The 26,283-nt window shown below is 53.7% G+C and overlaps 1 protein-coding gene across 10 annotated transcripts in view; it reads right to left on the minus strand.

Moving 5' to 3' along the window:
* GRIN1 (glutamate ionotropic receptor NMDA type subunit 1) overlaps window positions 1-24,318 on the minus strand; it is a 38,458-nt gene extending 14,140 nt beyond the window's left edge. For 7 of the 10 annotated variants that reach the window (XM_074161361.1, XM_074161359.1, XM_074161356.1 and 4 more), the window contains exons 1-14: window positions 24,061-24,318; window positions 20,692-20,826; window positions 12,712-12,888; window positions 8,157-8,219; window positions 7,282-7,382; window positions 6,607-6,728; window positions 5,910-6,084; window positions 4,224-4,368; window positions 4,042-4,125; window positions 2,747-2,882; window positions 1,664-1,791; window positions 1,323-1,487; window positions 902-1,020; window positions 123-235 (exon numbers count right to left, since the gene is read on the minus strand). In XM_074161361.1, the coding sequence (XP_074017462.1) occupies window positions 123-235; window positions 902-1,020; window positions 1,323-1,487; window positions 1,664-1,791; window positions 2,747-2,882; window positions 4,042-4,125; window positions 4,224-4,368; window positions 5,910-6,084; window positions 6,607-6,728; window positions 7,282-7,382; window positions 8,157-8,219; window positions 12,712-12,888; window positions 20,692-20,826; window positions 24,061-24,318 (1,921 nt within the window). The remainder of the gene's footprint in view (window positions 1-122; window positions 236-901; window positions 1,021-1,322; window positions 1,488-1,663; window positions 1,792-2,746; window positions 2,883-4,041; window positions 4,126-4,223; window positions 4,369-5,909; window positions 6,085-6,606; window positions 6,729-7,281; window positions 7,383-8,156; window positions 8,220-12,711; window positions 12,889-20,691; window positions 20,827-24,060) is intronic. The other 3 variants (XM_074161363.1, XM_074161360.1, XM_074161358.1) reach the window with 1 other exon arrangement.
* Between the last annotated feature and the right edge of the window lie 1,965 nt (window positions 24,319-26,283).

Raw genomic sequence — 26,283 nt, forward strand, 5'->3', positions numbered from 1 at the left:
ATCAGCCTTGCCTCAGAGAGGAGACAGTGGAAGAGGGCATGGGCTTCTCCTCCAGCCCAGTGTCCTCCCTGGCTCAGGACAGGCCACGGGGCAGAGCAGTCCCGCTGTGTGCTGCAACCCACCTTCTCCGATGCCGGAGTTCAGCAGGACTCCCCAGGAGAACCACATGGCCGAGGAGAGGGTCAGGGCATCTTCCTCCTCCTCCTCACTGTTCACTTTGAACCGGCCAAATGGGCTGGAAAACAAGACAAAGAGCTCTTCTTGTATCCCTTATACTGGTTCCCAGGCCTCTGCTGTGCCCTTAGTGTCCCGATGCAGCCCTACATCACTCATCCCTACAGACCATGGTTGTGCCCCAAACAGCTCTTCACCCCTCATGTCCCACTGCTTTGCATGTCCCCTCTGCAACCCTGTTCATCTCACACAGGTACTGGTCCCATCATACTTCTCTCTGGGCCAGAAAGATCATCTGATCCTGGCCAGCTCAAGCTTCTCCCACTGCGACAGGGAGGGCTCACTGCAGACTAACTGCAAGAGCCCCTGGGCACAGGGCTAATGGGGGGGATGGGGTCCCTGCCCTTCAGAGGAGCTGCCTTGGGGTCATGGGAAGGGACTAATTCAGAGTCTAGAAGCTGACGGTCCCCTGGTCTGACAGGCATGTTCCCACATATCCAGGTGCCAGGTACCCCACATATCCATATCTCAGCTTAGCAGCAGCCAGAGAGGCCAGGAGCCTCAGCACAGGGCTGGTGGGGCAGAAGAAGCCGGTTTAGCTCCTACGAGAGCCTCCCGAAGGGCTGCAGGGCTGTGTCTGAGCAAGACACTGTGGGGACCCAGGGGTCAGTTACCAGGAGCACCTCCCTGTCCCCTCCAGCTCTTGGGTGACCCAAAGTGCACTCACCTGAATCGGTCTAGGAGGTACAACATCACTGCCACCACGTGCACCGACAGCCCCACCAGCAGCCACAGCGTGCTCTGGAAAGGCTGCATGAACGAGTCCAAGGTGCTGCGGGGGATTTCCTGGCACACAGGAGAAAGGTGAACAGCGCTGGCACCCATCATGCCTGCACTCTGTCCTGCTCCAACCTCCTCCTGCTCTGCTAGACAGGAACACTCAGGGTGGCCATGTCAAGAGCCAGCATTAAAACCAGCAACCTGGAGGCTGGCATCCCACAGCAAAGGCTGAGATTTGCAACGTCCCTGGGGTGGGCAAAGGGCAGCAGCATGGGGAGCTGGGCACGGTGCAAGCATGGCATATGTCTGCAAGCTGGGGAGCAGGGGACACATCCACTATACACAGAACACCCCATCCCAATCCATACCTTCTTCACAAGGATGGTGAGGCCCTGGTACTTGAAGGGCTTGGAGAACTCAATGTACTGTGCCCGCTCATTGTTGATGGTGAGGGGAGCCACAATCATGTCCGCTTGGCCGCTCAGCAGCTCCCCCATCATCCCGTTCCACTCCTTCTTGTTACTGTTGTTAACCTGACGGAGATCAGCGCAGGATCAGCCCACTGCCCTGATCCCTGTCCCCCACCAGCCAGGACCCCCCCACACATGCCCTGCACCGACCTCCCACGCCCCCCTGCTCCGGAGAAGGGCCCGGGGGTGTTTCAACACACAATACAGGCAAAGAGATATCACAGGCTGCCCAAACTCACCCGCTCTTGGGTACCAAATTTACCATCAGCCACCAGGTGAACCTCATAGGTGAAGTTCATCACCCCTGCCAGCCTGATGAGCAGGTCGATGCAGAAACCATAGCAGCACAGTGCCACGGTGGGGCGGCCTGTGGGTGGGAGCAAATGGGGAGAACGAGTGGAGGCAACCCTTTGCCAGGGACCCCATGCAGGATCTATGGCTTTCCCCAGTGATAACAGTCACCTGTGTGGCTCTGGCTTCGTATGAGATGTAATCACGTTATTCCAGCAGTGCCATCTGCCTTGACCACCCCCTCCCACTGCCTCCATCACCCACTGGTGCGAGGGAAGCACCGGCATGGGAAGAAGGCAAGAGGGGGGGCAAAGGGGTCTCCTTCATTTGTTATGTCCCAGTGAGGTGGTCTGAGAGTTGGTTCTACTGACCCGCTGCAGGGGACAGAGGGGGCTTGGGGCACACAGGCTGTGCCGGAGAAGTGCTGACATGAACCCATCGGGTTGAACACAGCCTGGGACACAACTTGGGGCTTGGGGGGGCTGTGCACAGGAAAGTGCGATGGGCCAAGGGGATGGACTTCAGGTGGATTTGGGCAAGCCTGGCATTGCGGAGCAGCTCGGACTCCCCACCAGGTGCTCATTCCTAATCCTGAAACAAGCTTTCTGTAATAAAATGGTTCAAAACTGGTGTTGTTAGTACCAGTGCAGCAGGTGCTAATGTGCCTCAGGGTTCTCGCTTCTGCTTGAGATCAGGACAAAGAGAACTGGAGCATGTCAGGAGACAGAAACATGGGATGCAATGCCCCATAACAGCCCTGCAGCCCACCCAGAAGAGACACAGTGAGAAAGTCATCCGTTGGGGTCAAAAAGCTGAATCCCAGTGCCCAGTTACTGCACAGCACTACTGTGGGGCTGAACTGATGGTGGGGGGGAGGAGCATTTGGGGGGTGAATGTGCTGTGACCTTTCTGCTCCTCAACCTCTGGACCTCCCGTGTGACTGAGCACCCTCCCTGGGGACCCCTTGATGGGACACCCCATCAGCTGGGTGGGCTGGGGGAGCTGCTGCGCTCACCACCAGACCAAGTTACCTGGAATGGTCTCGTTGGGTCCGGTGCAAAAGACCTTTTTCACAGGATCTCCATTGATGGTGAATTCCTCCCTGCATGTTCCATCTGCTTGTGTGGGCTTCACGTACACAAAGGGCTCTTGGTGGATCGTCACAATCTGTGAGGTGAAGTACAAACACCCACTTGTCTCAGTTCCCCTCCAGAGCTATGTGCCCCTGGGTGGGGAGCTGGGCTGCCCTCTCCACACAAGCATGGCCAAAATGTCATGGTGCCCTCAGCTGCCACCTCAGCACATGAGGCTGCTCAGCCCAGCAGCAGGACCTGCCTTTGGCACAGGGAACATTCGATTTCCCTGCACCCAAGATGAGGAACAGCCTCCTGCTTTGTGTGGCACTTTCACCTCAGCCTCAAAGCCTTTCACACCCCTTTCCCTAACAGCGAGCTGATGGGAGCCGCCACAGAGCCAGGACTAGTGTCCTGAATGGTGCCCTAGACACTGGCACATGGCCCCAAGCTAATGCACGTCTTTCAGTCCTGCCCTGGACCTTTTCAGTAAAGCAGCATCTGAGTGCATCTGCCCCACCTCTGCAGGAATAAACTGGTGGGAATGTGTGATGTCCCTTGCCCAGACAGTAGGACAAATGAACAGTCAATTCTGGTAAGACCAACCTGTCCAGGATCCAGACACTAAAGTGGCTGCTGGGGTACTCTTAATGGAAAGGCATGAGAAGCAAGGCAAGAGTGGAGGGAGCTTCTTCCAGTGTCACGTCCAGCTTCTGGCCATCAGTTCTTCAGGGATTTCCTGAGCCCACGAGCCCACCCACCCTCCACTACCTTGTTTAATCTCCCTTTGAACTATTTCCCTCTGGCCTCTGCACTGCCAGCAGCAATGGGCTCCAGAACTGACCTATGCCAAAGGAGCCCATCCTTGTGTTTCCTGCAAACCTCTGCTGGGAGTCCTCTGGCTCCCAAGCCATGAGGAATGGCGAACACCTTCCCCCTCCACCCCTTCTTTGTTGTTCTCTCTCATATCCCCTTTCCAACTGTCTCTTTCCAAACGAAAGGGTGCCACTCTATCTAGTTTGTTGCCAGCTAGAAGCTGTACTGGAAGCTCTGAACACCCTCCACTATTTTCTCTAAGTTGTTCTACTATATCCTCACCGAGATCCAGGTGCCCTGGGTTTGCAAATACTGCTGACAGCTGCAGAAGCAGTGGTGGAAGTGGGAGGTGGATAAAGCCACAGCTCCACATGCAGAGCTGCATGTGGACATGCACATGAAGAGACCTGCCACCCCCTGCTGCCATTTGCTGTTACCTTCAATTTGGTTGACATCTGATAGCCTTGAGGTTTCTCGGTTTCCCCCCCCGGCCAGATAATCTTCCGGTCATTGGTCAAGACCTATAATCAATCCCAGAGGAGAGAGATAGATGTGAGGCCATAGGTAGACACCTCAGCACACCCATCCCTCTACCCATCCAGTCCAGGCCTGTACATACGTGGCTGCCGTTGTAAATCCCAACTTGGACCAGTTTCCGATTCTGCAGGTTCATGATGCTGTAGTTGGCAAACTTTCTGTCCCCATCCTCATTGAATTCCACCCGGCCGGTGACACCCTCTGAGTACTTGGAGGACATCAACACCCTGTGGAGAGAAACACAGTGGGGCCATCGTAGAAAACCTGCTGTGGCCATTGGGACATCTAAGAAGGGGTCAGAAAAGCAAATGTTTTCTCTCAATTGCCTGCCATGTCTGATGTGCCCATTGCACTATAGAAGTCCGGGCAGGCTACCTACAACCTGCTCATAGCCCTGTGGTCGCCTGCTCCTGATGGATGAAGTCAGTCTGGCGACTCACGTTGCCTGAATGTTGCACTACCATGTCTGTTGTCATTGACCCCTGTTTTCCACCAGATCAGTCCAATTCCCTTAAGGAATGATCTGTCCCCAAGCACGCAAGGACACCTTTCTCTGGGTGTCCCTTGGGAGCTACCGCTCCTGGTGTTTCTGGCTGGCACCAGCCATCACAGCCTGTGTAATGCCCCAGACAAACACATATACCACCAAGGGCACAACCAGCCCCCCAAGCCCTGGAAAGATGATAGTGAAAAGACAGAAGTGTTGCCTGAGTCACCTGCAGAGCACCATAGAGAACAACTTCAAATAGCACATGCCAAAAACTGTCACTGCAGAGGATGCTGGAAATCTTTCTAAAACAAGCTTTGGGCTTTGTAGGTCCCATGCTCAGCAGAACCCAGGTCTACAGTAAGGGCATCCCACAAACACCGCAATCAACCCCTGGCACAGGATCCCACTGCTGAAAGCAACACCCTGGTGCCAGGCTGCACACTGCGGGAGCCGTGCTGCAAAGGGAATTGCTGCTTTACAGAAACTCAGCCTGCAGAGAGGCCCTTGTGGCTCCAGCATCTGCAGGGCTGCAGCACAAACCCCCATGCAGCCCAAGGACTGGGTTCTGGGGAACACATGCAGCGTCTACCAATCACACTGCCCAAGGCAGCAAGATCCAACACGCGCATGCTCTGATCTGCTGAGATCCCACTACCCAAGACCACAGCACCAGTATTTGCTACAGCAGAGCAGCCTGTCCCATGCACAGGGATCTCTTGCCCCCAAGTGCTGCTTGCAGCACACTGACCCATGCCACAGCCCTGAAACATTCAGCAAGAAACATGTCCGCAGCACTGAGCTCCGATTTGTCAGAAGCATCCTCCTACCCCGATTTGGCAGAAAACCCGCTTTATTCCCTCTTCCACCCACAGAATTAAGATCCAGACTGGAGGAGATCATCCCTCTGTGGCCCCCAGATCTCTTCCTCCTAAAGTCGTTCCCTGCCCACACCGATCCCAGCTGCCCAAGCATTGCTCAGGAGAGCATGGGTTGGCATGGACCGAATTGGTGCCAGGCACCAGGACGATGCTTAAACAGCCTGAACAAACTGGGCACCAGTGCCTGAGCCCATGTCCTGGCTACTTTTCTAGGAGAGATGTAACCCTCACATCCAAACCATGCAGGAGAGTCCAAGCAGTCCTGTGCCTCATGTCCCAAAGCTTTAGTGATGGATACTCTGAACAAAGCTCCCATGCTGCCCTTTTCCACATGCTCCCACCTTTTTCAGCTCCCCCAGCAGGTCCTCTGCTCCCTCCAGCAGGACCGTTCCCCAAATACCTCTTGAAAAGGGGTCCTGTCTTCCAGATGTTGGTGTTGCCCACGCAGCCCCGCGGCGGGTCTGTGATATTCTCCTTCTCAAACAAGTCGTGCACAGCCTGGGCCACCACCGCGACAGCATCACTGATGTGGGCTGACTCGTTCTTCCCGTTGATGAGCTGCAGACCGATCACTCCTGCCACGAGCAGAGGGGAGGGGGCAGATCAGCAGGGCACACTGGTTGCTCTGGCCTTACTCCCACCCACAGGGCTTGGGGGCCAGCAATGACATAATTATGGGGTTGAGGACCACTCAGATGCAGCTGGGGAGTTGTCTGGGCTTCAGGCAGGGGCAGGCAGGGCAAGCAACCACAGTGGCGCTGAGCTGGCATTGTCCTGCCCGCTGGATGGGGACTGGGGACAGCTACGCCGACTGCTGACACCCCGTGCTCCATTCCCATCCTCTTCCCAAGCCTTTCCCCAAGTTGATGGTGAGCTGGATTTGGGGATGGCAGCCTGTCCAAGGCTGCTGCTTCCCTGTGCGGGCAAAGAGAGCAGAGGGCAATGTGTGGGACCCTCCACTCGCTCAGGACCACCACAGGATCATGTACCCCCAGCCCAAGGGGTCCCTGGGAGGGCAGGTGCCCCTCGTCCCAGCTCCGAGCAGGCTCCTCCAAGCCTGGCCAACAGGGGGACGGGTGCCTCCGGTGGGTGCCTACCATCAGGGGCGTAACGCAGGGCATTGCCCGATATCTCCCGTTCCCCCACCAGCCACACGTAGCCGGAGCCCGTCATATTGAGCATGGCTGCTGCTCTGTACACCGTGGCCGCATCATCCTCACTGCAACGAGAAGAAGGGAACGGCAATGTGGCTCCAGGTGCCGGAGGGCCCCTTTTCTCCCATGTCGGATCCCAAGGTGGGTGGCAGCACCAGGGAAAACACATCCCCAGGCAGTCCTCCTCTGGTAACTGGGCAATGGACAATTCCTTGATATAACGGGACCCTTTCTCACAGCTTCACCTTGTCCCACAGCACCCAGCACTGTTGAGCATCTGCAAATCTGGCCCGTTCCTCATTGCTCACCACCATATTGCGTGGGAGCGATAAGACTCCCCTCTTCACAGGTGTATCAGGACATACCATCAGTAACTATTGCTGCTTCTGCAGCTGCTAACGCTTGGCAGGACAGACAGACATCTCAACCAGGGTCATGATTGCAAGCACAGCACACATCCACCGCCTGCCTGGGACATGGGGCTTCATGTGGGTTTTCTCCCACGCTCCTTGAAAGGACAACATGCCCCGACTCTGCACTGACTCTGGTGCTGGGGAGTGTTGCAAAGGGGAGAGCAAGGAAATCAGAGCAGGGAGGGAAGAGAGGGCTCTACCTTACCTGGCAGAGAGGATGATGACACGAGCCTCCAGCTCCTTAGCCTCCAGCAGCAGCGACGTCACATTTTTGGTTCCGGGGTCAAACTGAAGCACTTTCTCAGCCTGTGATTAGTGTGAGCAAAGCTGGTTAGTGCGGAAGCCCCAGGACTGCTTGTGAGAGCCATGCTATCTAGAAAAGGGTCAAGAGAATTCATTAAACTGCACAAAAGTCTGCCAAATAAGGTTGGTTATAGCTACTTTTTTCTTTTTTTCTTTTCTTTTCTTTCTTTTCTTTCTTTCCTTCCTTCCTTTCTCTTTTAAAATTTTAGCTTTTTGGTTTGTTTTTTTGGTTTTTTTTTTTTTTTTTTTTTTGCACTGTGCATGCAAACTGAAGTCAATCAAGACCCAAAAAGAGGCGTGCATTGTACAGGAAAGAGAAAAAGGCTTTGAAATGCAATTGAAAACTCAAACGAGTGTTGTTTTTCAAAAACATGGGAAATGAAAAAAAACATTGCACAAGGTTAACCTTTGGGAGTAAAAGTGAGCAACTTACACCAAGGAACCGTTTCCTTTGGGGGAAAAGGGGGTTGGTTCAACTTTTCAAAAAAAAAAAACAACAAAAAACTTGCAAGTTAATTACTGGTTCACATGCATGTTTCAAAAAGAAATCCTTCCAGGGTCAGCTGGCTAGGTTTCCATTCTCAAGTCCAAACCAAACTATCTCAACATAAAAACGTGCTACCAAGAAACATAGTCATGGATCTTTTTCTTTCTTTTCTTTTCTTTTTTTCTCTTTCTCTCTTTTTTTTTTTTTCTTTTTTATTTTTCTGGTGGCTGTGGCTATTTTTCATTTGCTAGTTAGGTTGGTGGGCGGCGTGCATTTCCATGCATATATACCTTGGGTCCTCGCTTGTTGTCATAGGAAAGTTGGTCGAGGTTTTCATAGTTCCTTTTTTTACTCTGATGAATAATGTGCACAGAGAAAATATGTAGACACAGAAGAATATTATAAACAGTTGAAAATGACGTGTAGTAAAGCAATCCAACATCCACCTCCTCCTCCACTGTTTGCTAAAGGGTCTCTATAACGCTGGAGCTCGCAAAAACCACTATCAGGAGAGAGTGCCTCAGCTCTCACGGGAGCATCAGGGTGCAAAGCCGTATCGGTTAGAGCAAGCCTGAGTGTCACAGCTGGTGCGATGCAGTTGCATTTGCCTTGTGGGACTGGGGAATTCTTCAGCAAGAAACTTTTATCTTAAACTCAGAAACAATCTACGCATCTCTAAGGGCCTAAGTGGTGGGGTTTCCATGGAATTACTGTGGAAGTAAAGGACAAAATGTTGTGTATGGAAAGAGTTGGATAAACGCAAACTGTTACAGTTAAAAGTATTAGCATTACTCCCATCACTATTATCATTACAATCCTGTTCACTCTAAGAGCGTTCACAGCAAGTGAGGTGCCTCAGCTGAACCTCTCACCTCCTGCAAGGAGGGAGCAGCTTTTTGGAGCTCTGTTGCCATCCAAAAGAGAAAGAAAAATCTCGCTACATCCCGTGTTGGCTCAAAGCGTGGCGATATGAAGCAATGGTGATCATGGGATGATATTGCAGCTTTTACCTGGTGCCTGGGGAGGGCCAAGGGCACCTCGTTGCTCTGTGGCACACGGGTGGCCCTGGGAGATGCAGCTGCCGGAGACCATGGTGCCTGTAACCTGGCCCTACACATGGCTAGTGGGGTTCACTGCTTGGTGGTTTCCACGGTGCTGGCTGGAGCATCAGACCCAGGGCTCAGCATGCACTGATCCTGCAGGTAACCGGAGCAGAGACCCTGCTCCCCACCTTGCTTCCTGCCTGAGCCACTTCTGCTGCTTGGACCCAAAGGAACCAGGGGCACCAAACCTACTTCTGGAGGTTTCCTCTCCTCCAGGGACCATGCTGATGGCCTCTGCTCTCAGAAGCCTTGACCCTGCAGCAGCGTGCACAGAGCCCCGTGGATCTTCCTAGGATCAGCCCCTGTGGTCATTCCAATAACATCGACCTGACAGTGCCTGCAGGACAGTGCTTGGCAGGTTTTGGTGGGACATAGTCTGACCTCTTCTTCTTGGCCCCATCCCACCCCAGCTGGGCATCCCTGATCTGTGTGTATGGGATGCGGGACACGGCTCTATTCTGATCTCCATTTCTCAGCATCTTATGGCAATGACAACTGATCCCTGCCAGGAACCCAACCCTTGGCACCCCTGTAATACCAGGGTTAATGTTCCCAGACAGGTTGTTCCTTAGGCGGGCAGGTTTTATCTCTGCATCTTGCTTTCCAAACTAAACAGCTTGCTTCTTCCTGAGCACTCAGACAAGTCTTTGGCAGGACATTTTGCCCAGGTCTCCTTTCCATGCAGCTGTGTGATATTTCCTTTATTCTCCTTGGACGCAGTCTGAGAGGTTTTTCATTGCTCAAAGAAGTTGGGTCCTTGCAAGGAAAAGTATCTGAGGAGGCAAAATTTGCTTGGAGCCCAGGTCTGCCTTCACTTCTGACAACGTCCATGGTGAGGATTTCTGCAATGGCTTCTTCGAGCCAGAGGAGAAGAAGCCTCAAAGGAGAGCAGAGCCGCAGCAGCAGGACAGCATGAATGTTCTCCAATGAAGAGACATTGACCACTTTTTTTCAGGCACCATCAATTTAGCTGGAAACATGGTCATCCATCTTGCAGCCTCCAGTCGCAAATCACCTCAGGTGCCCAGGATGTGCTGTTGACTCAACCCAAGCTGGTCAGCAAGGGGAAGCAGAGTCTTGGGTGCAGCAAAGCTGGATCTGATGGCACCTGATCACCTCTGTCTCCCCCTGTACCCATCTCTACTGCCAGAACTAGACCAGCAATGTCTCCTCTCTTTCCACTTTTTCTGTGTCATCCTGCAGCACTTCCCTGCTCCTCAGCCCACACAGAGACCTACAAATTCAAAATTCACTTTCCACCATGTTCTCCAGCATTCACTCAAAAAATAACCACTTTCATGAACACCATTGTCCCAAAGGAAGGGAGTCAGTACACCAGGGACCTGCCACCTCTGATTTGGACAAACTCTGATTTTCACAGCATCTGGCATTTCCCCCTGGACCCGAGCAGCGTGGGTGCAATGGTGGGCCAGCCCAGATGAACGAGCAGAGCTGTACTGGGATGAAGCAGTAGCTCCAGGCTGAGAGTTATTGCAGACAGACCTAAGACAAGGGAAGAATGTGGGGTGTGCCAGGGCTGCCAGCTGAGTGCTGGGCTCCCAGCACCTGCTTGAAGGGAAAATCCACTCAGTGGGGCCTGAGTGACACCCTGTACTGGCACAGACCTTGGGGGACAAGCCATGCTCAGATCCAAGAACTCAGGGGGGCAGGTGAGCCTCTGACCCAGCCCCAGGTCCTCAGGGGGCTGTGATCCATGCCTTGAACAGGTGAAGAGCAGGTCTCCTGCCTGCTCTCTCCCCATGGCCCAGGCTGGCCTTGAGGAGGTTGGGGAGGGGTCCAGGATACCACTTCACAGCATGAGGTGAGTCAGCACAACAGTGATTAGAAGAGCAATTAGCAGAAGGGAGTGAGGAAAGGGGGAAAGCCCTGATGGGAGTTATCTACCTTCCAGACCAATTTGACCAGAGCAAGCTCCTCAAGGACAAAGAAATAAGATGCTGTGGCACATCTCAAAGGGAAGACAAAGTGACCTACCCTCACAGAGCACATGCCCCAGTCTGGAGGACAGCCAGGGCATTCACAGTAGCCCAGTGGCTACCAGGAGACACCAAGATATGTTGTAGGTGCAGTGCAAATGGGGGGCAGGTCTGAGGACAGACCCTCCCTCTCCTGTCTTTCAAGCCCCATATCTCAAAGGCTTTCTTGTAGGATGGGCAGGCTAAAGAAGAAATACACCCTTTGCCTGGGACCATTGCACAGAGTGAGCAGGGAGTGGAGGCATGAGAGGGAGCAGCAAAAGGGGATGCACAGGAGCTGCAGGAAAACAGAAAGCAAAAATCAAAAGATGCAAGGAAAGGGACGACAGACTGAGAGTGGGAACAACCTTTCCGCAGCTCTCCCTGGATGAGGGACGCTGTGGTGGGAAAAGGCTTTGGAGAGAAATACTGTCCTGCTGTCACCCAGCAGGAAGCTGCCTTTGGAGGCAGGAGGATCCCACCGTGTTTGGTGGCACACTGGTGTCTCATGATGGCCCAGGATGCAGCAAGGATGAAACTTCTTGGAAACCACCGCCAAAAACAAAAGCCTGTTGGTCGGTGGGGCTTGTGCCACTCTGCACCCCTGCACCAGTTGTTCCTCCAGTGGCTTGGCAAGAGGTGATGAAGAGCAGTGGCAGGCTACTCTCACTGGGCTCAGCCGCCAACTCCAAGAACAAGAATTGTCTATGACCACATTTCCTCAACAGCCAACTGCCAAATGTCCAGCGGCTGCTGGTGGGGCTGGAGAAGAGCAGATTGTGGTCCATGCCTGTGACCCAGGAGGGAGCAGCCAGGAATGAGTCCCTGCCCTGATGCCGGTGGAGAATTGGAGATGGGCTTACACTCTGTCCACCCAAAGGGGACCTCACCCTGCCCTGGGCAAGAGGACGTGCTGGGACTTCACCCCGTAGGGCAGGAGGTGGTTCCTTGCCTTCCAGACAGGCACCTGCCTTTGAACCATTGCAGCCGAACGGTTCCCTGTGTTCTTCCCTGCATGGTTGAATGCTTGCTTGGTCCTTGTACTCAATGGCAGCGGTCTACAGTAGTCCTTCTGAATTTCTAGCAGGCTCGGGGACCTCCCCTGCCTCCCTCCCTGCTCCCCCGCGGGGCCCTGAGGGCAGGTGCCGTTGTTCACTGCCTCAATAACGCTGCTCCCGCCAGCCACAACCACCCTCTCGTAACAGCATGGGGTGGCAGGAAAGCAGCGTTTGGCATGTGCTTCAATGGAGATGGGAAAGGGGCGTCAGCCGCAGAGCTGACAGTTCTGTGGAGAGGGCGCATTACCCCTCCGTGCATCACCGCGCCGGCTGCCCTTGCCCTAAGGCCAGCTCCGCTTAGCCAATTCAGAAGCTGCTTTTCAGGGTCTGTTTGGCACTGCTGGGGCTGCCTGGTCCCTGGGTGGCTGTAATGGGGCAGGAGCTTCCCTAAGCTGAGCGACTGGTCCTCTCCTTAGGTGGGAATCTTGGGCGAGGCATTTGCAGAGCTCCAGGTTATCCTTCCCTTCATTTTGTAGTCGATTTACATGTAGGAGATTTTGACCATGGCAAAGCAAGTGAAATGAATAAAGTACAAAGTTCTGTCAGGTACTAGTCAGACACTGTTGATGCTTTAAGCATGTTAGCCATGTTACAATGGAAAGAAAAGGTGTTTTACATACAGAAATCTACATACATACAACAGCCCGAGACTTCTAGTTTTGTTGTTGTTGCTTAAACAAAGCTACAAGACAATGTTCAGGAACTGACCTTGGACTCTTTCTCCTCCAAGAGGGTCTCCAGCTTCTTTTGTGCAGCACGACCTTCATGGTCGTCACTGACTATCAGAATGACGTGATTCCAGTTGAAGACTCTCATCATCTCAAACCAGACGTTGGCCTGGTGAGAGTATGGTGGGACCGTGCGCAAAAAGGAGAGGTGGATGCTCTGCAAGGAAGAACAAGAGCTCAACATAGACTGGTTGGGCTGTTGGCCAGGGTGCATCTTGGGGACCGGGCGGGTTTGTGGGGACAGGACTGGGATCACAAAGCCAAAGACTCAGACCAGCAATTTTTGGTAGACCTCTGGGTTGTACACCTTGATCTAGCCTCTGGGACCTGCACTCCTGTTTTCTGGCTGAGAAGGAAACCCTGGCTATGATTCTGTACCTCTCTGTGGTTAATGCAGCGCAAGGCAAAGAGGGGTTTTTTGCTTTGTGGTCTGTAAATGCACAGTGAAGCAAAGCCAATCCAGCATCGAACTGTCAGCAATGTTCAGTGCAAATATAGCCTTTCCTCCTGGCTTTTTGAAAATATTACTAAGCAGTGGACATCAAAAAGAAAACTAATTCCCTTCAGAGAGCAACAAGGAGCAGTTGCAGGTACCCACAGGTACATATTAGTTATTTGTCATGAGAGAAGTTCAGAAAAGCAGTTTTATAACATGCTATTTGCCTGTTTCTAGGTCAGGCTGTTCTGCAGCAGCACGCAGGAGGAAGCAGCCCTGGACTCATGCCCCAGCTAACCTATCTGATTTGGTTAAAGACATCATTATGGTTGGATGATTGAGCAATAGCAATTCCAGCCTAATTAAGTACAGCCCTCTTTGGGGAGCCGTTGGACCAAAAGCTGTAGCTGACAGAGAGGTTTCAAAAAATGCAGCTTTTCTATAAAAGGCCCTGGAGTCAAATATTAGAAAATGAAAGTGCTTATGCTCAGCACGGACACTACTTGACAAACCAGCTATGTGCTGCAGGGAGGCAGATGTCTGAGCAGGAGAGGACAAAAAGGAAAACACCATAATATTTCTTTTTTTAAGGCTGACATGGTCCTCTGGATAAACAGGGCTGCTCACCCAGAGACCGCACCCAGGACAGGTCAGAAATGTCCTGACTGGGCCAAAATAACTCATGCTGGAAGGGAAAAGGCATCATGAACCTACACAGGACGAACAGGCAGACCAGAACATCCTTTTCCTCACACTCAACACAGTGATGAAGTCAGACCAAACCATGAAATATATAGAAAATAGTGTAAAACCCGTGTCATGGTCAGGTCTCTCTGTGGTGGGACAGCAGGTCCGTTCTGCTGCTCCGGACCAGACACAGAAATGACAGAGGCAGCAGCAAAAATACCAAAGCACTGAAAAGATTTCCTAATTACGGAAGACTGAGAGGAACTGCGGATGTTTAATTGCAGGAGGAAATGAACCAGGAGAGCAGTAACAAGCATCTCAGAGCTGCAGTTTTGTACGATGGATACAAACGTTCCCAATTACATGGAGAGCACGAGAAATGCAGCTCACCCCACCAGCCCAGTACTAAGCAACAGGATGGGAAAGGAGCCCCATAGGAACAAACAATGGAAGGGCAACTATGGCCTCCACACCAACATGGTCTCTTCAAGTGCTCTGTGGAGTCAGCAGGGATGTCCAGGAATTTCCAGGGCCAGCTCCACAGTTCAGGCCAGGGGCACACAGGATGAATCTAAGCATTTTTAATTTTTAATCCCTCAGCATTTTTAATTGCTTTAAGGAAATCCATGCAAATGGAAAGTGGAAATGGAAGGCAAAAATCAGAAGAGAAATGAAAAGAGAACAGAATAGCTAATAGTAAAAAAAAAAATCAGAAAAATACAGACTAAAAAAATTAAAAATCTAACTTAAAATTATTTTAATCCCTTTTTGAAATGAAAACATATTTGAAACTTCAATATATTACATCAAATTATTTTCTAGTTTCCCAACTAGCAAAAATGCCGTTTAAACTGATCATTTAAACAATCTTAAATGGCTTTCTTTAATGTTGTAAATACATATCATTAGGTTGAGATGAACAAATTTTACTGCAAAGTTGTTGGAGAGCAACTTGGTTTAACAGTTCAGGCAAATTTGCTTTCTGAGGTGGTGTCAAAAGGGTCGTGGACTTTCTATGATGGTATCTCAGCTCTCAGATTACAGAACTGCAGTTTTTAAATTGGATAATTGTGAATAACTAATCGCAAATGCTGAGTCTAGATTTCAGGGTGAGAACTCACATTCTGTGCTCAGCTTTTGAAGCCCCTGGGACTCCTGAACCTCTCTGCGGGGCCCAAGGATTGGCAGAAAAATGAAAGTAGAGTCTCCCAAAGGTTAACAAGTCCAACTTGTGATGTGCAGAAGCAGCTGGGAACCAGGTTTTGTGTGCTCTGATAACCCCACATCACAGTGTATGCCATGACACGTCTCTGGCAAAACTCTCTGAACTCAGCACAGAGTTCTCCTGGCCTCAGGCACATGGGGCTGTCCTGCAAAGTATGTGGATGCAACAATTTTTGATCATAGTAAGCCCTTTTTTAGGCAAATAACTATTATAAAGGTCTGATTTTTTTTTTTTAGACAGCCTTTGAGAGACAACCACCCCACATTTCAGCTGCACTGCTCATCACACTGTCCCTGAAGTACTGCTATGAGTGCTTGAACTCTGAGCTGCCATGGGTCACAACCCGCTCCCCTCAGATCAGGCACACAGCAAAAATGCTGCTAATTACAAATCAACAGTTTGCCTAGCAGGATTCACATCACTTTCTCTCCTCCAAGGGCGCCTGCCACCTGCCAGGAGGGCTGGGGTGTAAGCGTGGGAATCCCTGACAGCAGCCCCGAGAGAGGAGCAGCTTCCTGGAATATCTTCCTAACGCCGCTGAAACCTCAGCCCTGTGCTTCCTCACCTAATTCCATTTCTGCAGTAAGTCAGGGAATACAGGTTGGGATGGAATCCATGTTTCGAAGTGGATTCAGCTCAGCAGAAACCCATGGGGCTGGAGCCCAAAAGCTCTGGGAGCACGTCTGGTGATGAGGCTGGGGACGTGTGCTGGGTCAGGACCCTTAGGAACTGCAAATTATTAGTGGTACTGACTTTGTTGATGTGCACAGATGTGAAAAAGAGCTGAGTTTAAGTAGATGTTTGAGTAGATGTGTGTTTGTATGTGTGCATGTGTGCAATCAAGGACTCTATGTACACATAAAAATGAGTTTGGGTGTTTCAACAGCTGTGCACTGAGCCTGCACATGGCCAGGCCAGGCCTGGGGGAGGGTGCACATGTGGGTGCCTGTCCATGGCGTTTTTGCACACAGGGGACGTGCACATGTAAAGGGAGTGTGCAGGCACAGCTGTGGGGACACCAGGGACAGCACGACCATGTACAGGTCCATAAGTGAAAACATTGCTGTCTTCTTTACTTCTGTCTGCCTAAGGGCTCATGACAACTCACAGTCCATGGCTAATTTTTCCTACAGAAGAAGGAGTAATTTTTCCTACAGAATTGAGGAAACAATGTGCTTTTTTTTTCATTACCTATGAAAATCATGTGGTCAGTTCCCCTTTTAGCAACACGCCCCAAAACTGAGCTGTCTGGGCAGTTTCAAGGAGATTGACAGAGATCCCAATCAATAAAGTTCCCAATAATTCAGCAAAAATTATCATCTGGGTATGAAAAAGAAGCCTTGGCCAGTGTCTCCGTGGAAGAAGCCCAGGTTGCTCTGTGCCCTGCTCTGTTCATCCTGCCCACGTCTCGCTGGGCCCCACCAGACAGCAGCCTGCCCACCGCCCTGCGTGATAGCTGCGGACGTGGGAGGGAGCTGAGATAACTGCAATAGCTTAGAGATGTGCTGGGAGCGATTTCAGTGGGGGCAGATGTATGGGGAGCTCAGGCACAAAGGCATCATCTGCCTTCCCCTGCAGTGAATGGAGGAAAGGACAGCCTGGAGAAGAGAAGGCTCCGGGGAGACCTTAGAGCCTCTTCCAGTCTCCAAAGGGGCTCCAGGAAAGCTGGGGAGGGACTCTTCATCAGGGAGGGGAGCCATAGGATGAAGGGGAATGGTTTTAAACTGGAAGAGGGGACATTTAGATTAGATCAGGGAAAGAAATTCTTTACTCTGAGGGTGGTGAGAGCCTGGCCCAGGTTGCCCAGAGAAGCTGTGGCTGCCCCATCCCTGGAGGGGTTCAAGGCCAGGTTGGACGGGGCTTTGAGCAACCTGGTCTGGTGGGAGGTGTCCCTGCCAATGACAGAGGGGTTGGAATGAGATGATCTTTAAGATCCCTTCCAACTCGAACCATCCTACGGTCCTGACTTGTTAACCTCTGGGGAGTGGCCCAGCACCAAAGCAGCAGCCCTGCGGAGTGGTGAGGCTGCTCTGTCCTCCTCCCAACTTGAATCCTGAGAGCTTGTGAAGAGCTCTCATCTGCTGAGATGAGTGGGCTCCATCACTGCCATCAGCACGGGCTTCAGCGCACAGAGCGCTCCATCTGCTCTGCAGGACCCTCTGCTGACAGCTGTGCTGCTCAGTGGTGGCTCTGAAACACATTCCCAGGGCAAACATCTCTACATTACGATAGCCAGCCTCTCCAGTCGCTTCTTGCAGGTGCCAGTGAAGGAAAACTGACCCTGACCTCAGCTGAGGTGAATCACTTCTCTCCCCACTTTCAGTGGAGCGTCCCACGCTAACACCATTTCTGCTGAGCTTTGGTTGCCAGTGAGACCAGTAACAAATTAAAATACCCCTCTCAGTGAGCAGTAACCCCCAGGAGGACATGGAGTGGTTATACTGAAATGAGGAACCAGAGCAAAAAGCCATCCCCAGGTCCAGGTTGGAGAGAGAGAGAAAAAAAGAAGAGACTTCATTTGAAGTACCAGGACCAGGCACTGGACATTGAAATGGCTCTCTTGAGTGCAGAATGGCTAAACACCGTTTCCCATCTTTTTCACCAGCAGAGTAGGTCTCAGCCACCCCTGATCCTCCACTGCACTGCGCCTCTGACAGGGGGATGGTGTGGGGCTCAGCAGCTCAGGGCGCCCAGCATGTCCCTTCATCCCCATCGCGTAGGTCTGGTCCCATGCAGTGGTGACAAACGGCACCAGATCATATCCCCACGAGCTTTGCTCTCATGCTCTCAGTGTCATTTCATGTTTCTCATATTGTCAAGACATCAATGTCACCTCATCTTTTTTGCTGAGATGCAAAGGAGATAAAAATACCCCCAGCAACACATGGGGAACAGAAGCATGAAAGCAATAGTCCAGCCTGTCCATTCAGGGGGCTCAGCATGAGAAGGTCACAGTGTGATTTTTGCAATGCTCAGTCCATGAGGAGTCCATGGACACCACGGCCATGGGTACTGCTCTGCTGCCTTTCCTCTCCTCCCAATTCCCTGCTCACCTCATGCAGACGTGACCAGGATTTCGGAGACCCCCTCACCAAACAGGCAGGACTGTGATGAATGATGTGAAGACCTTTGTGAAGAAACAGGTAATCATTTCATAAGATGTATCTACAAGGAGGCCAAACAAAGGCTGCCAAGGCAGAGCGCTCAGCTTGATAGCTCCCATACCATTTCTAGAACAAATAGCTCTTTGAATACTGGGAGCAATAAAGCTTTGCTTCCCTTGGGTATCTTTGTTGAAAGACTGGCTACAGCTCGTGGACTGCTGTGCCCGACTGGAGATGCTTCGAGAGCATCAAAAGGTACAGGGCAAACCTGTCTGAGCTGAGGCCCACGCCTTTCCTCTCCCTGGCAGCTTAGCCTTGGGAGGACCATAATTAACTCTCAGACTTCAACCCCCTGTGAAATTTAGCTAAAATTGGCTGATGCCTTCAAAACCAATCAGGGGCATACACACAAAGTGATCTTACAAGCCTGTTTCCATAGAAACCAAGCTGAAAGATATAATTTCCTGAATTTAAAAGAAAAAAAGACCAAAAAAACCCAGCAAGCTCATCAGTGGAAACCAAAAAGGGAACCAGCTGAATGTCCCTGTTTTGCACCAGCCTGTCCTGCTCTGTGCAGAGCCTTGCACAATCCTGTCCCACCCCTTCGCACCCCTTTGCTCTGTTGTCCTTCACTCCCCTCCCACCTTTGCTGTCCCCTCCAGCTCCTGCCAGTCCACTGTTCAATGTCCTTGCTCCTCTACCCACCCAGTCCCTGCCTTTGCCCCATCCCCTGCTTGCAACTACCCTCTGCAGAGATTTCACTGCCCTGGAGCCACCAGCTGTTTTGTGGGAAGGAGACTGAGCTGGGCAGGAGCACTTGGAGGGGCGAGACACACAGCATGGTCACACTGATGAGTCTCTGCCAGGAGAGTGCACCCCACAGCCCTGCACCTGCCCAGCACCCCCAAATATTCAGTGGGGAGCATCTCCCTGCCACTGCAGTGGGTCACCACTGCCACAGTGCCTCACTTCTCCAGCTCTGAAGTGATCCAGATGGTTTTTATGAGCCACTTTTGCAGAAAACATGTTTTAAATAGGGGGAAAAAAAATGGCTGAAGCAGAGTCTGCCAGGGAAGCTCCATCCCCTCAGGGTGAACACGCAAATTCAGCACAAGGTCATGCTGTGGAAAAGGAGGCCAATTTGCTTCGGTGAGCGTGCCTCTGCTGAGATGAAGCTGGACCGATGGCGTGCAGGGTCCCCTTTCCCCACCATCATGTGCAGTGTGACAAGGTTCCTCTCGGTGACATTGCTGATCAGACCTATCTCCTCCCCACGGCAGCACAAACCAAATTCCCACACACATTTCCTACCTGCTGCCTGCCCTATCCTGCCATCTGCCAGCTCTGTCGCCATCCCTTTCTTTCTAACAGTGCCTGACGGGACCCTACCGGAGCGTGCGGGTTCCCAGACCGTGCCGGCCCCCAGTGCCATCACTGCCGTGGTCTTGGCTTGCTGGTTGTCCTACTGTGGTTTTATTTGGTGGGAGACTCCAAGACCTGCCGCTGCTCTGGCCAAGCAGTCCTGTGCCTGCATCCCTGGGAGCTCTGCTCCTCCCTCCTGAAATTTGACTTCATTTAGCATGTAGGCGGAGTGACTATTTTTGCACTGAACATTTGCATTTGTGAATATTCACATTTTTCAAGCAAAGGCCGACTCGTGCTTCGAAACGGGCCTGATCTCACCCACTAACTCCTGCACCGGGACAAAAGCCTTCACCAAGGTTGCAATGGCGTGTGGTCGGCCGGGCTCTGCTCAGCTCCTCCTTTTGCTTTAACTCATCACAAAGTGTCTTTGTGAGATGGTCTGTGAGCTGAGGGCCTGGTGGAAGAGCCAGCCATGGCAGCACCTCATCGGCCAGGTTGGGGCATTACCCCCAGTCACTGCACAGAGCAGGACCTCATCCAGCCTGAAAGTCCCCATGTTTCCACAGGGATAGCAGACAGCGGTTTGAGACACTGGAATTTGAACCTCCTTCTTGAGTGCTGGTCAGACCAGATGTCATTTAAAGCCTTGGGATAACTTATTAATCAATTCTGTTCTCTCCCCTACCAATACCACATAAACCCAGAGAACTAAATGCAGCCAAACAGCCTTCAAGCCCCAGAGAGCTCCTGCCTGATGTACAGGCTCCACTCGGATCCTCCTGCCCCTCCGCAGGTCCCCCCACACCCGGGCAGCACCCAGGACCTCCCGGCTGTCCCTGGGGAGCAGGGCAGAAGCCGGGTCCTGCATTTGCCTTGGCTGAAGAGCGGCAAGCCCAGCAGCCTGGCAGAGCAGCGCTGCAGAAATCATCCAGCACTATGTAGGTCAACACTGGCAGCTGCGAAAAAATCATGTACCAGGGAATGCGGGGGAGAGAGAGAGGGAGCTGCAGGTTTAACCGTAGAGGGCGGATGGACAGACACATAGATAGGCAGGGCAGTATAGACATCATTAACCCTCCTGATGGGGAATCTTGATTTACACCACACGTATGAGGTACTAGACTAGAAACATGCATCAGTTACCTTATCAGAATATATAGACATGCGTGTTGTCAGACCAATGACAGGGATCCTGTAGAAGCCAGCTGTGTATGATACGGGTGTTGGTGTTAGGTGATCGTTGGGAGCAGGAGGGTGACTAACTAATATTGCATAGACCTGTAGGACAGGATACACGACAAACATTATTTCACAGGAGCACATCGGCCACCGTGTGTGATTTTTAAATTTTTTTTCCCCTTTTCTTTTCTGCAATGTTAAACAGCCCCACGTTAACACGATAATGGCATTCAAATAACCGGGAGCAGCAAAGCAAGGACCGTGCCGGGGAGCGAGGGGTGCTGTGCCGTGTCTCGGGCTGCAGCGCCCACAGAGGTGATGGGTCTGCTCAGAGTTATATCTTAATGGAAACGCCGTGCCCAGCCGCTCCGCTCGCTAAACTAATAACTTTCATGGATTACAGATTAAAGGGAAACATCTCCCTTACAGTCGCACTGTGTAATGCGATTTCTTTAACCACACATTTAATACTCGGTTGTAATTCCCCTCTGAGGACTATTACAAACAAAGTGGTCAGCTGGGACTCGGAGCAGGAGAAGGAGCACAGAGCCACAGAGCAGATCAGCCATCTGGCCCTGAGAGCGCAGGGAAATGAGGAAGCCGGAGGGATGGTAGGGGGCAGGAGCCGGGATCTCCCCTCAGCACACCGGGGCGATGGGACACGGGGGTCTGGCTTACACCGAAATGGGGTAGGAGGATCTCAGCAAGATGCTGCTGTTATTACAAGGCTGGGATTTTGGTCTCCAACAGGATCCTATTTTGTGTCAAATGGAGAGGAAGGAGCTGGGTAATCCCTGGGGGATCCTTTGTTACTCTAATGCCCTTTCACAGCACAAGGAATGTCCCCAGCTGGTGACAGGACTCCAGCTAGGGTGAATCAGTGCAAGGACTTTGATGTCTGGGAGGAAATGACACTTCTTCCTCCTCCAAGCATCTGCCCGAGCCCTGGGAAGCACTCTGCGCCCAGGCTGGAGGGATGGTTTGCAAGGATGGGAGGGGAGGATGAAGCATGTCTGAGGAAGGAGACCTGGAGACTCGGTGGGGTGGGAAGAAGGGGAGGTCCTGCCTGGCATTGGGTGTGAGGAAGCTGAGGGTGCAGGGTGAGCTGGGGCGGGGGTTGGAGACCCTGTTATGGGAGAAGGGAGGAATTAGCAGGGAAGGGTTTGGGGACATCAGCTGGGGAGGCAGGAGGAGGGGAGTGCCCAGCGCAGAGGTGCCTGGTGACACGAGGGGTGGGCAAGGACCTGCACCCAACAGGGTCGGGACATGGGCCTTGGGGCAGGACCAGGCACTGGGGGGAGAGGCTGGGGGCTGTGTGGGGGCAAGGGCTGCACTGTGATGCACAGCAGCTGACCGGCAGGAGCCATTTTGCATGCATGGGCTCCCAGCCCCTCCTCTACCTCGCAGCCCCCTGCTCGGGCACAGCGCCAGCGAGTGAGGACCGAGGGTGGCTGTGCCCCACGCGGGGGTCATGGGGCTGAGAGAATCCCTGCATGTTGGAGCAGAGCGGCCACCCCCAGCATCCGCAGCCTCCTCTGCACCCCGGCTTCGCTGCCCCCCCATGTCTCGCCACTCACACGGGGACATGCCAGCGCCTGCAGCCCTGCACTGGCCGGGGGTTCTGTGGGGTTTCCTGTGGGGACAAGGCTTAGAGGTGACCTGGACACAGGCATCCACCAGCTGGGTTGCTTAAACGGAGCCTCGGCTCAGTAAGGAACCCGGCTGAGCCTTCTCCCTGCTCCCTGCTGGACAGCGGGTGTAAAAGAGCCCACGCTGCGGTTCCTGCCAGTGTCCCCAGGGATGGCTCCAGCCATTCTCCGTCTCCATGTTGGGAAGCTGAGCTGCGAACGTGTCAGCTCTGCTCTGCTCTGCACCTCTGGCCCCTCCAGCTCCCTCCCCCTCGCTGTCATTGTGTGTGCCTGGGTGCATGCATGCATTTATGTGTGCGTGGGGGGGTTATATCGCATATATGAGTCTCTGTGCTGTGAGCGTTCATACAATTTTTGTGTATGTTTGTACCTACGCATGGGCCCGTGTACACCGCTCACATCTGCACGGGTGTGTTGGAGGTGGGTTTGTACCTGCCTGTGTGCCCACCTGACGGCCCGGAGTTGGGGGGAATGGGGCTGGTTAGCTGGGCTCAGCACCCAGAGCACATGCAGGAAAGGCCACAGGCTGCCCAGGATACCCAGGCGGCACCCACCACCCCCGGACTGACCCCTCGTGTGTGCTGAGGGTGACCCGTGCATATGGGAGGGAGGACGCGCTGGACTGGTGTGTGCGGGCATGTGTGTGCCCATGGCCCTGTGTGTGTGCGGGTGTGTGCATGCTGTGTCTGTCATCTGCGTGCCTGTGTGTGGCAGTGGGTGTGCTTGTGCGCCTGCTTCACGCACTGTGTGGTTTTGGGGGGCCATGGTGCTGTGTGTGCAGCTCTGGTGCACAGTCGTGTAAGTGTGTGACCCGGGAGTGTGTGTGTACATGAAGCACTCTGTGTGTGCACGCTTGTAGCACACACAGCCGGGTGTGTTTGTGTGGCAGCATGCGTGTGTGTGTACCTGGTGCAGTGTGCGCTTATGCGTGCACACGGATGCGTGTGTGCATATGGCAGAGCGTGTGCGCACCAGTGTATTTGCACACTGGTGTGAGCACAAACATGCAGTGGTCTGTGTGTGCCTGTGTTTTCACAGTGATGCATGTGTGCACATGGGGGGTGTGGGTGTGTGTGTACATGCAGCACTGCCCATGGGCGTCCCCACGGTGATACACGACCACACAGTGTGTGTGCACGCATGCTGCTCCCCCTGCCCACACCCGCCCACAGTCTGTGGATGCCCATGTGTGCACACAGCATGTGCACATGTGTGTGCCCGTGTGTGCCCATGGTGATGTGTGTTTGTGCACCATGTACGGCTGCATGCATGTTGCTGTCTGCACGCGTGGTGTTGGGTGGACATGCCTGCACACCCGCACTGTGTGTGTGCCCCAGGATGCGTGTGTGAGCCCATGTGTGCCCCGAGATGGATGCGGGTGCCCGTGTGTGCCCCGGGGTGGGTGTGTGAGCCCGTGTGTGCCCGGGGCTGGTGCCCATGTGGCGGATTGTACCGCCCGGCCGCGCTTACATAAAGGCTGCAATGCGGGCAGGGGCCCCAGGGCAGGACCCCGCTGTCCGCGGCTCTGCCCGCCCCGAGCCCCCGGGGGGCGGCCGAGGGTTGCGGGGGGGCCGGGGTCGCTGTGGCCGCGGAGTCGGCGACTCGGCGCCCTCCGGGGACGGGGCGGGGGGAGCCCGGAGGCGGCAGCGGCGGCGGCGGCGGGGGAGTCGCCGGCCCGGGGTACCTGGCTGGAGATGAGGTCCTCGCAGACGGAGAGGGCCATCTGGATGGCGTTGGGCTTGTGCGTGACCGAGGTGGCGTTGAGCTGGAGCTTCCAGGTGCCGTGCCGCTTGTTGGCCTGGTTCACCGCCTCGCGGAAGATCTGCTCGTGCTTCTTGGTGCTCAGCACCGCGCCGATGTTGACGATCTTGGGGTCGCAGCCGGCGCGGGCGAAGGAGGAGGAGAAGAGCAGGGCGAGCAGCAGCAGCCGCATGGTGCTCATCCACGGGCGGCCCGGACACCGCCGGGCCCCCCCCGCCCGCCCCCGCCCGCACCGGGGCCGCCCGCCGGGCTCAGCGCGGCCCCATGCGGGGCTCGGCGGGGCGCGGGGCGCTCTCCCTGGTGCTGAACCGCCCGTTCCGCGCCGCTCCGCGCCCGCTCCGCGCCCGCTCCGCCCGCCGCCGGCCCCGCCCGCTGCCGCAGCGCCCTCCCCCCCGGCCCGCCCCCGGCCCCCCGCCGAACGCGGCAGGGACCCCCCGCCGGCCCCGGGCGCTGCGGCAGTGCCCCGCCCGGCCCTGTGCGGGGTGGGCTTTGAGCACACCCGCACGCACCTTCACCCTCGGCTCTGCCCTGCCCGGCACCGCGGGGACCCGGGGAGGGGGGCTGCGGGGCAGGGGGTGGCTGCCGCAGCGCTGGGAAGTGTCGCAGGTGCGGGGGGTGCAGAGCTGGGGCTGAGCCTCCGGCTGCGGGGGAGAGCACCTCCCGGGGGTCCTCACTCCGTCCTTTTCACCTGCACTGCCCGTTCGGGGTCTGAGTGTTCCCCTTGCTTCAGGAAGCTCAATCACACCAGGTCTTGGATAAACCAGGGTCTTCTCCAGGCATGATTACACCATACTGGGGGTAAATGGTCTAGTGGGAGGTGCCCCTGCCCAGGGCAGGGGGGTTGGAACTAGGATGATCCTAGAACTAGATGTTCCTAGTTGTAACTAGATGAAGGTCCCTTCCAAACCAAACCATTCTATGGTTCTAGGATCCTATAAATTGGGAGCTTCAGGATTTGTTCTCTGGAACAAATCTTCCCAGTTATGCATCACCTCTGAACAACACTCTTCCCCAGCTCTGGCTGGGGAGAGTTGCTTGTGACTTGAACGACATCGGGGTCTGTGCTCACTCTAGTGCTGGAGAACCCTCCCTTGAGCAGCACACCTCTTGGGCAAAGATGTTAAACAGACACTCAACTTGGTTCCTTGGCTTCACTCTGTCCCTCTAGACAGAGCCACTACTCTTCCAGACATTAGCTCACAGGGCAACTGGTCCTTTTCCTCCATTAAATCCTTCATTTAATTCCAAGATATGACCTTAAGACTTGTCTGCTGAGGAAATTTCCTAGGGTTCTCTGTCTCTGCCCCTGGGCTACCATTAGCCTCCCCAAAGGAAATGGCAACACAGCAGCTAGTGGGCAACATCTGGAGGACAGTCCAACTCCATGGCTGAAAGGGATTAAGTTTCACTCCTGGACCATGTCTCTCCCATTCCACAGCCAGAGGGGTGAGGTAGCCAGAACAGCTTATTACTCCTCAGAGCTGCCATTTTTGGCCTTTTTGGAAAAAACAAAGGGGTTGCAGATAGTGACAGGGTGTTGCTTTGTAACTGCATGGGACAAATGCCATCAGCCAGCCCACTGTGTGCCAGCCAAGAAGAGAGCAGGCTGAGCACTGCAGAAGAAAAATCACCAGAGATATTTTTACATCAGCCATTTCGAGGGTATTGTCGCAGCCCACCTCTGTGCTTGCCTGCAACGTGAGTTGAAGGAGAATTTTCTTTCCCCAACGCAAATTTTCTCACTGGCATCTCTGAAGTGCAAGTTGCCATGGAAACCATTTTGTGTCCCATGTTGCCCACATGCAGTCAGAAGAAGCTGCAGAAGCAAAATGGCCGTTGTGTAATGCCGCAGGGTCTCGGAATACGAGGGGCTTGTGTGCTACACAGCACCCTTCCAGCTATGAGACCCTCTGAGAGAAGCTGCAGACAATTCCTTGGGAAAGCGATGAAACCCATGGAGGTTATGACATGCTCAGTGAGAGAAGGAGAATGGCCCCACCTTGCCTTAACTCTTGCAGTGCTTTGCGTGGAGCTCCACACTGATCCTGCTTGTTCTCAGCACAGACTTCCAGCCACACTTCATCCTTTTCAGTGTCACTGTGTCATTCCTACTCCTCCACCCATGGAAATGAGTCTCCACGCTCAT

The sequence above is a fragment of the Numenius arquata genome, chromosome 19, assembly GCF_964106895.1.
Source record: "Numenius arquata chromosome 19, bNumArq3.hap1.1, whole genome shotgun sequence".
Lineage (NCBI taxonomy): Eukaryota > Metazoa > Chordata > Aves > Charadriiformes > Scolopacidae > Numenius > Numenius arquata.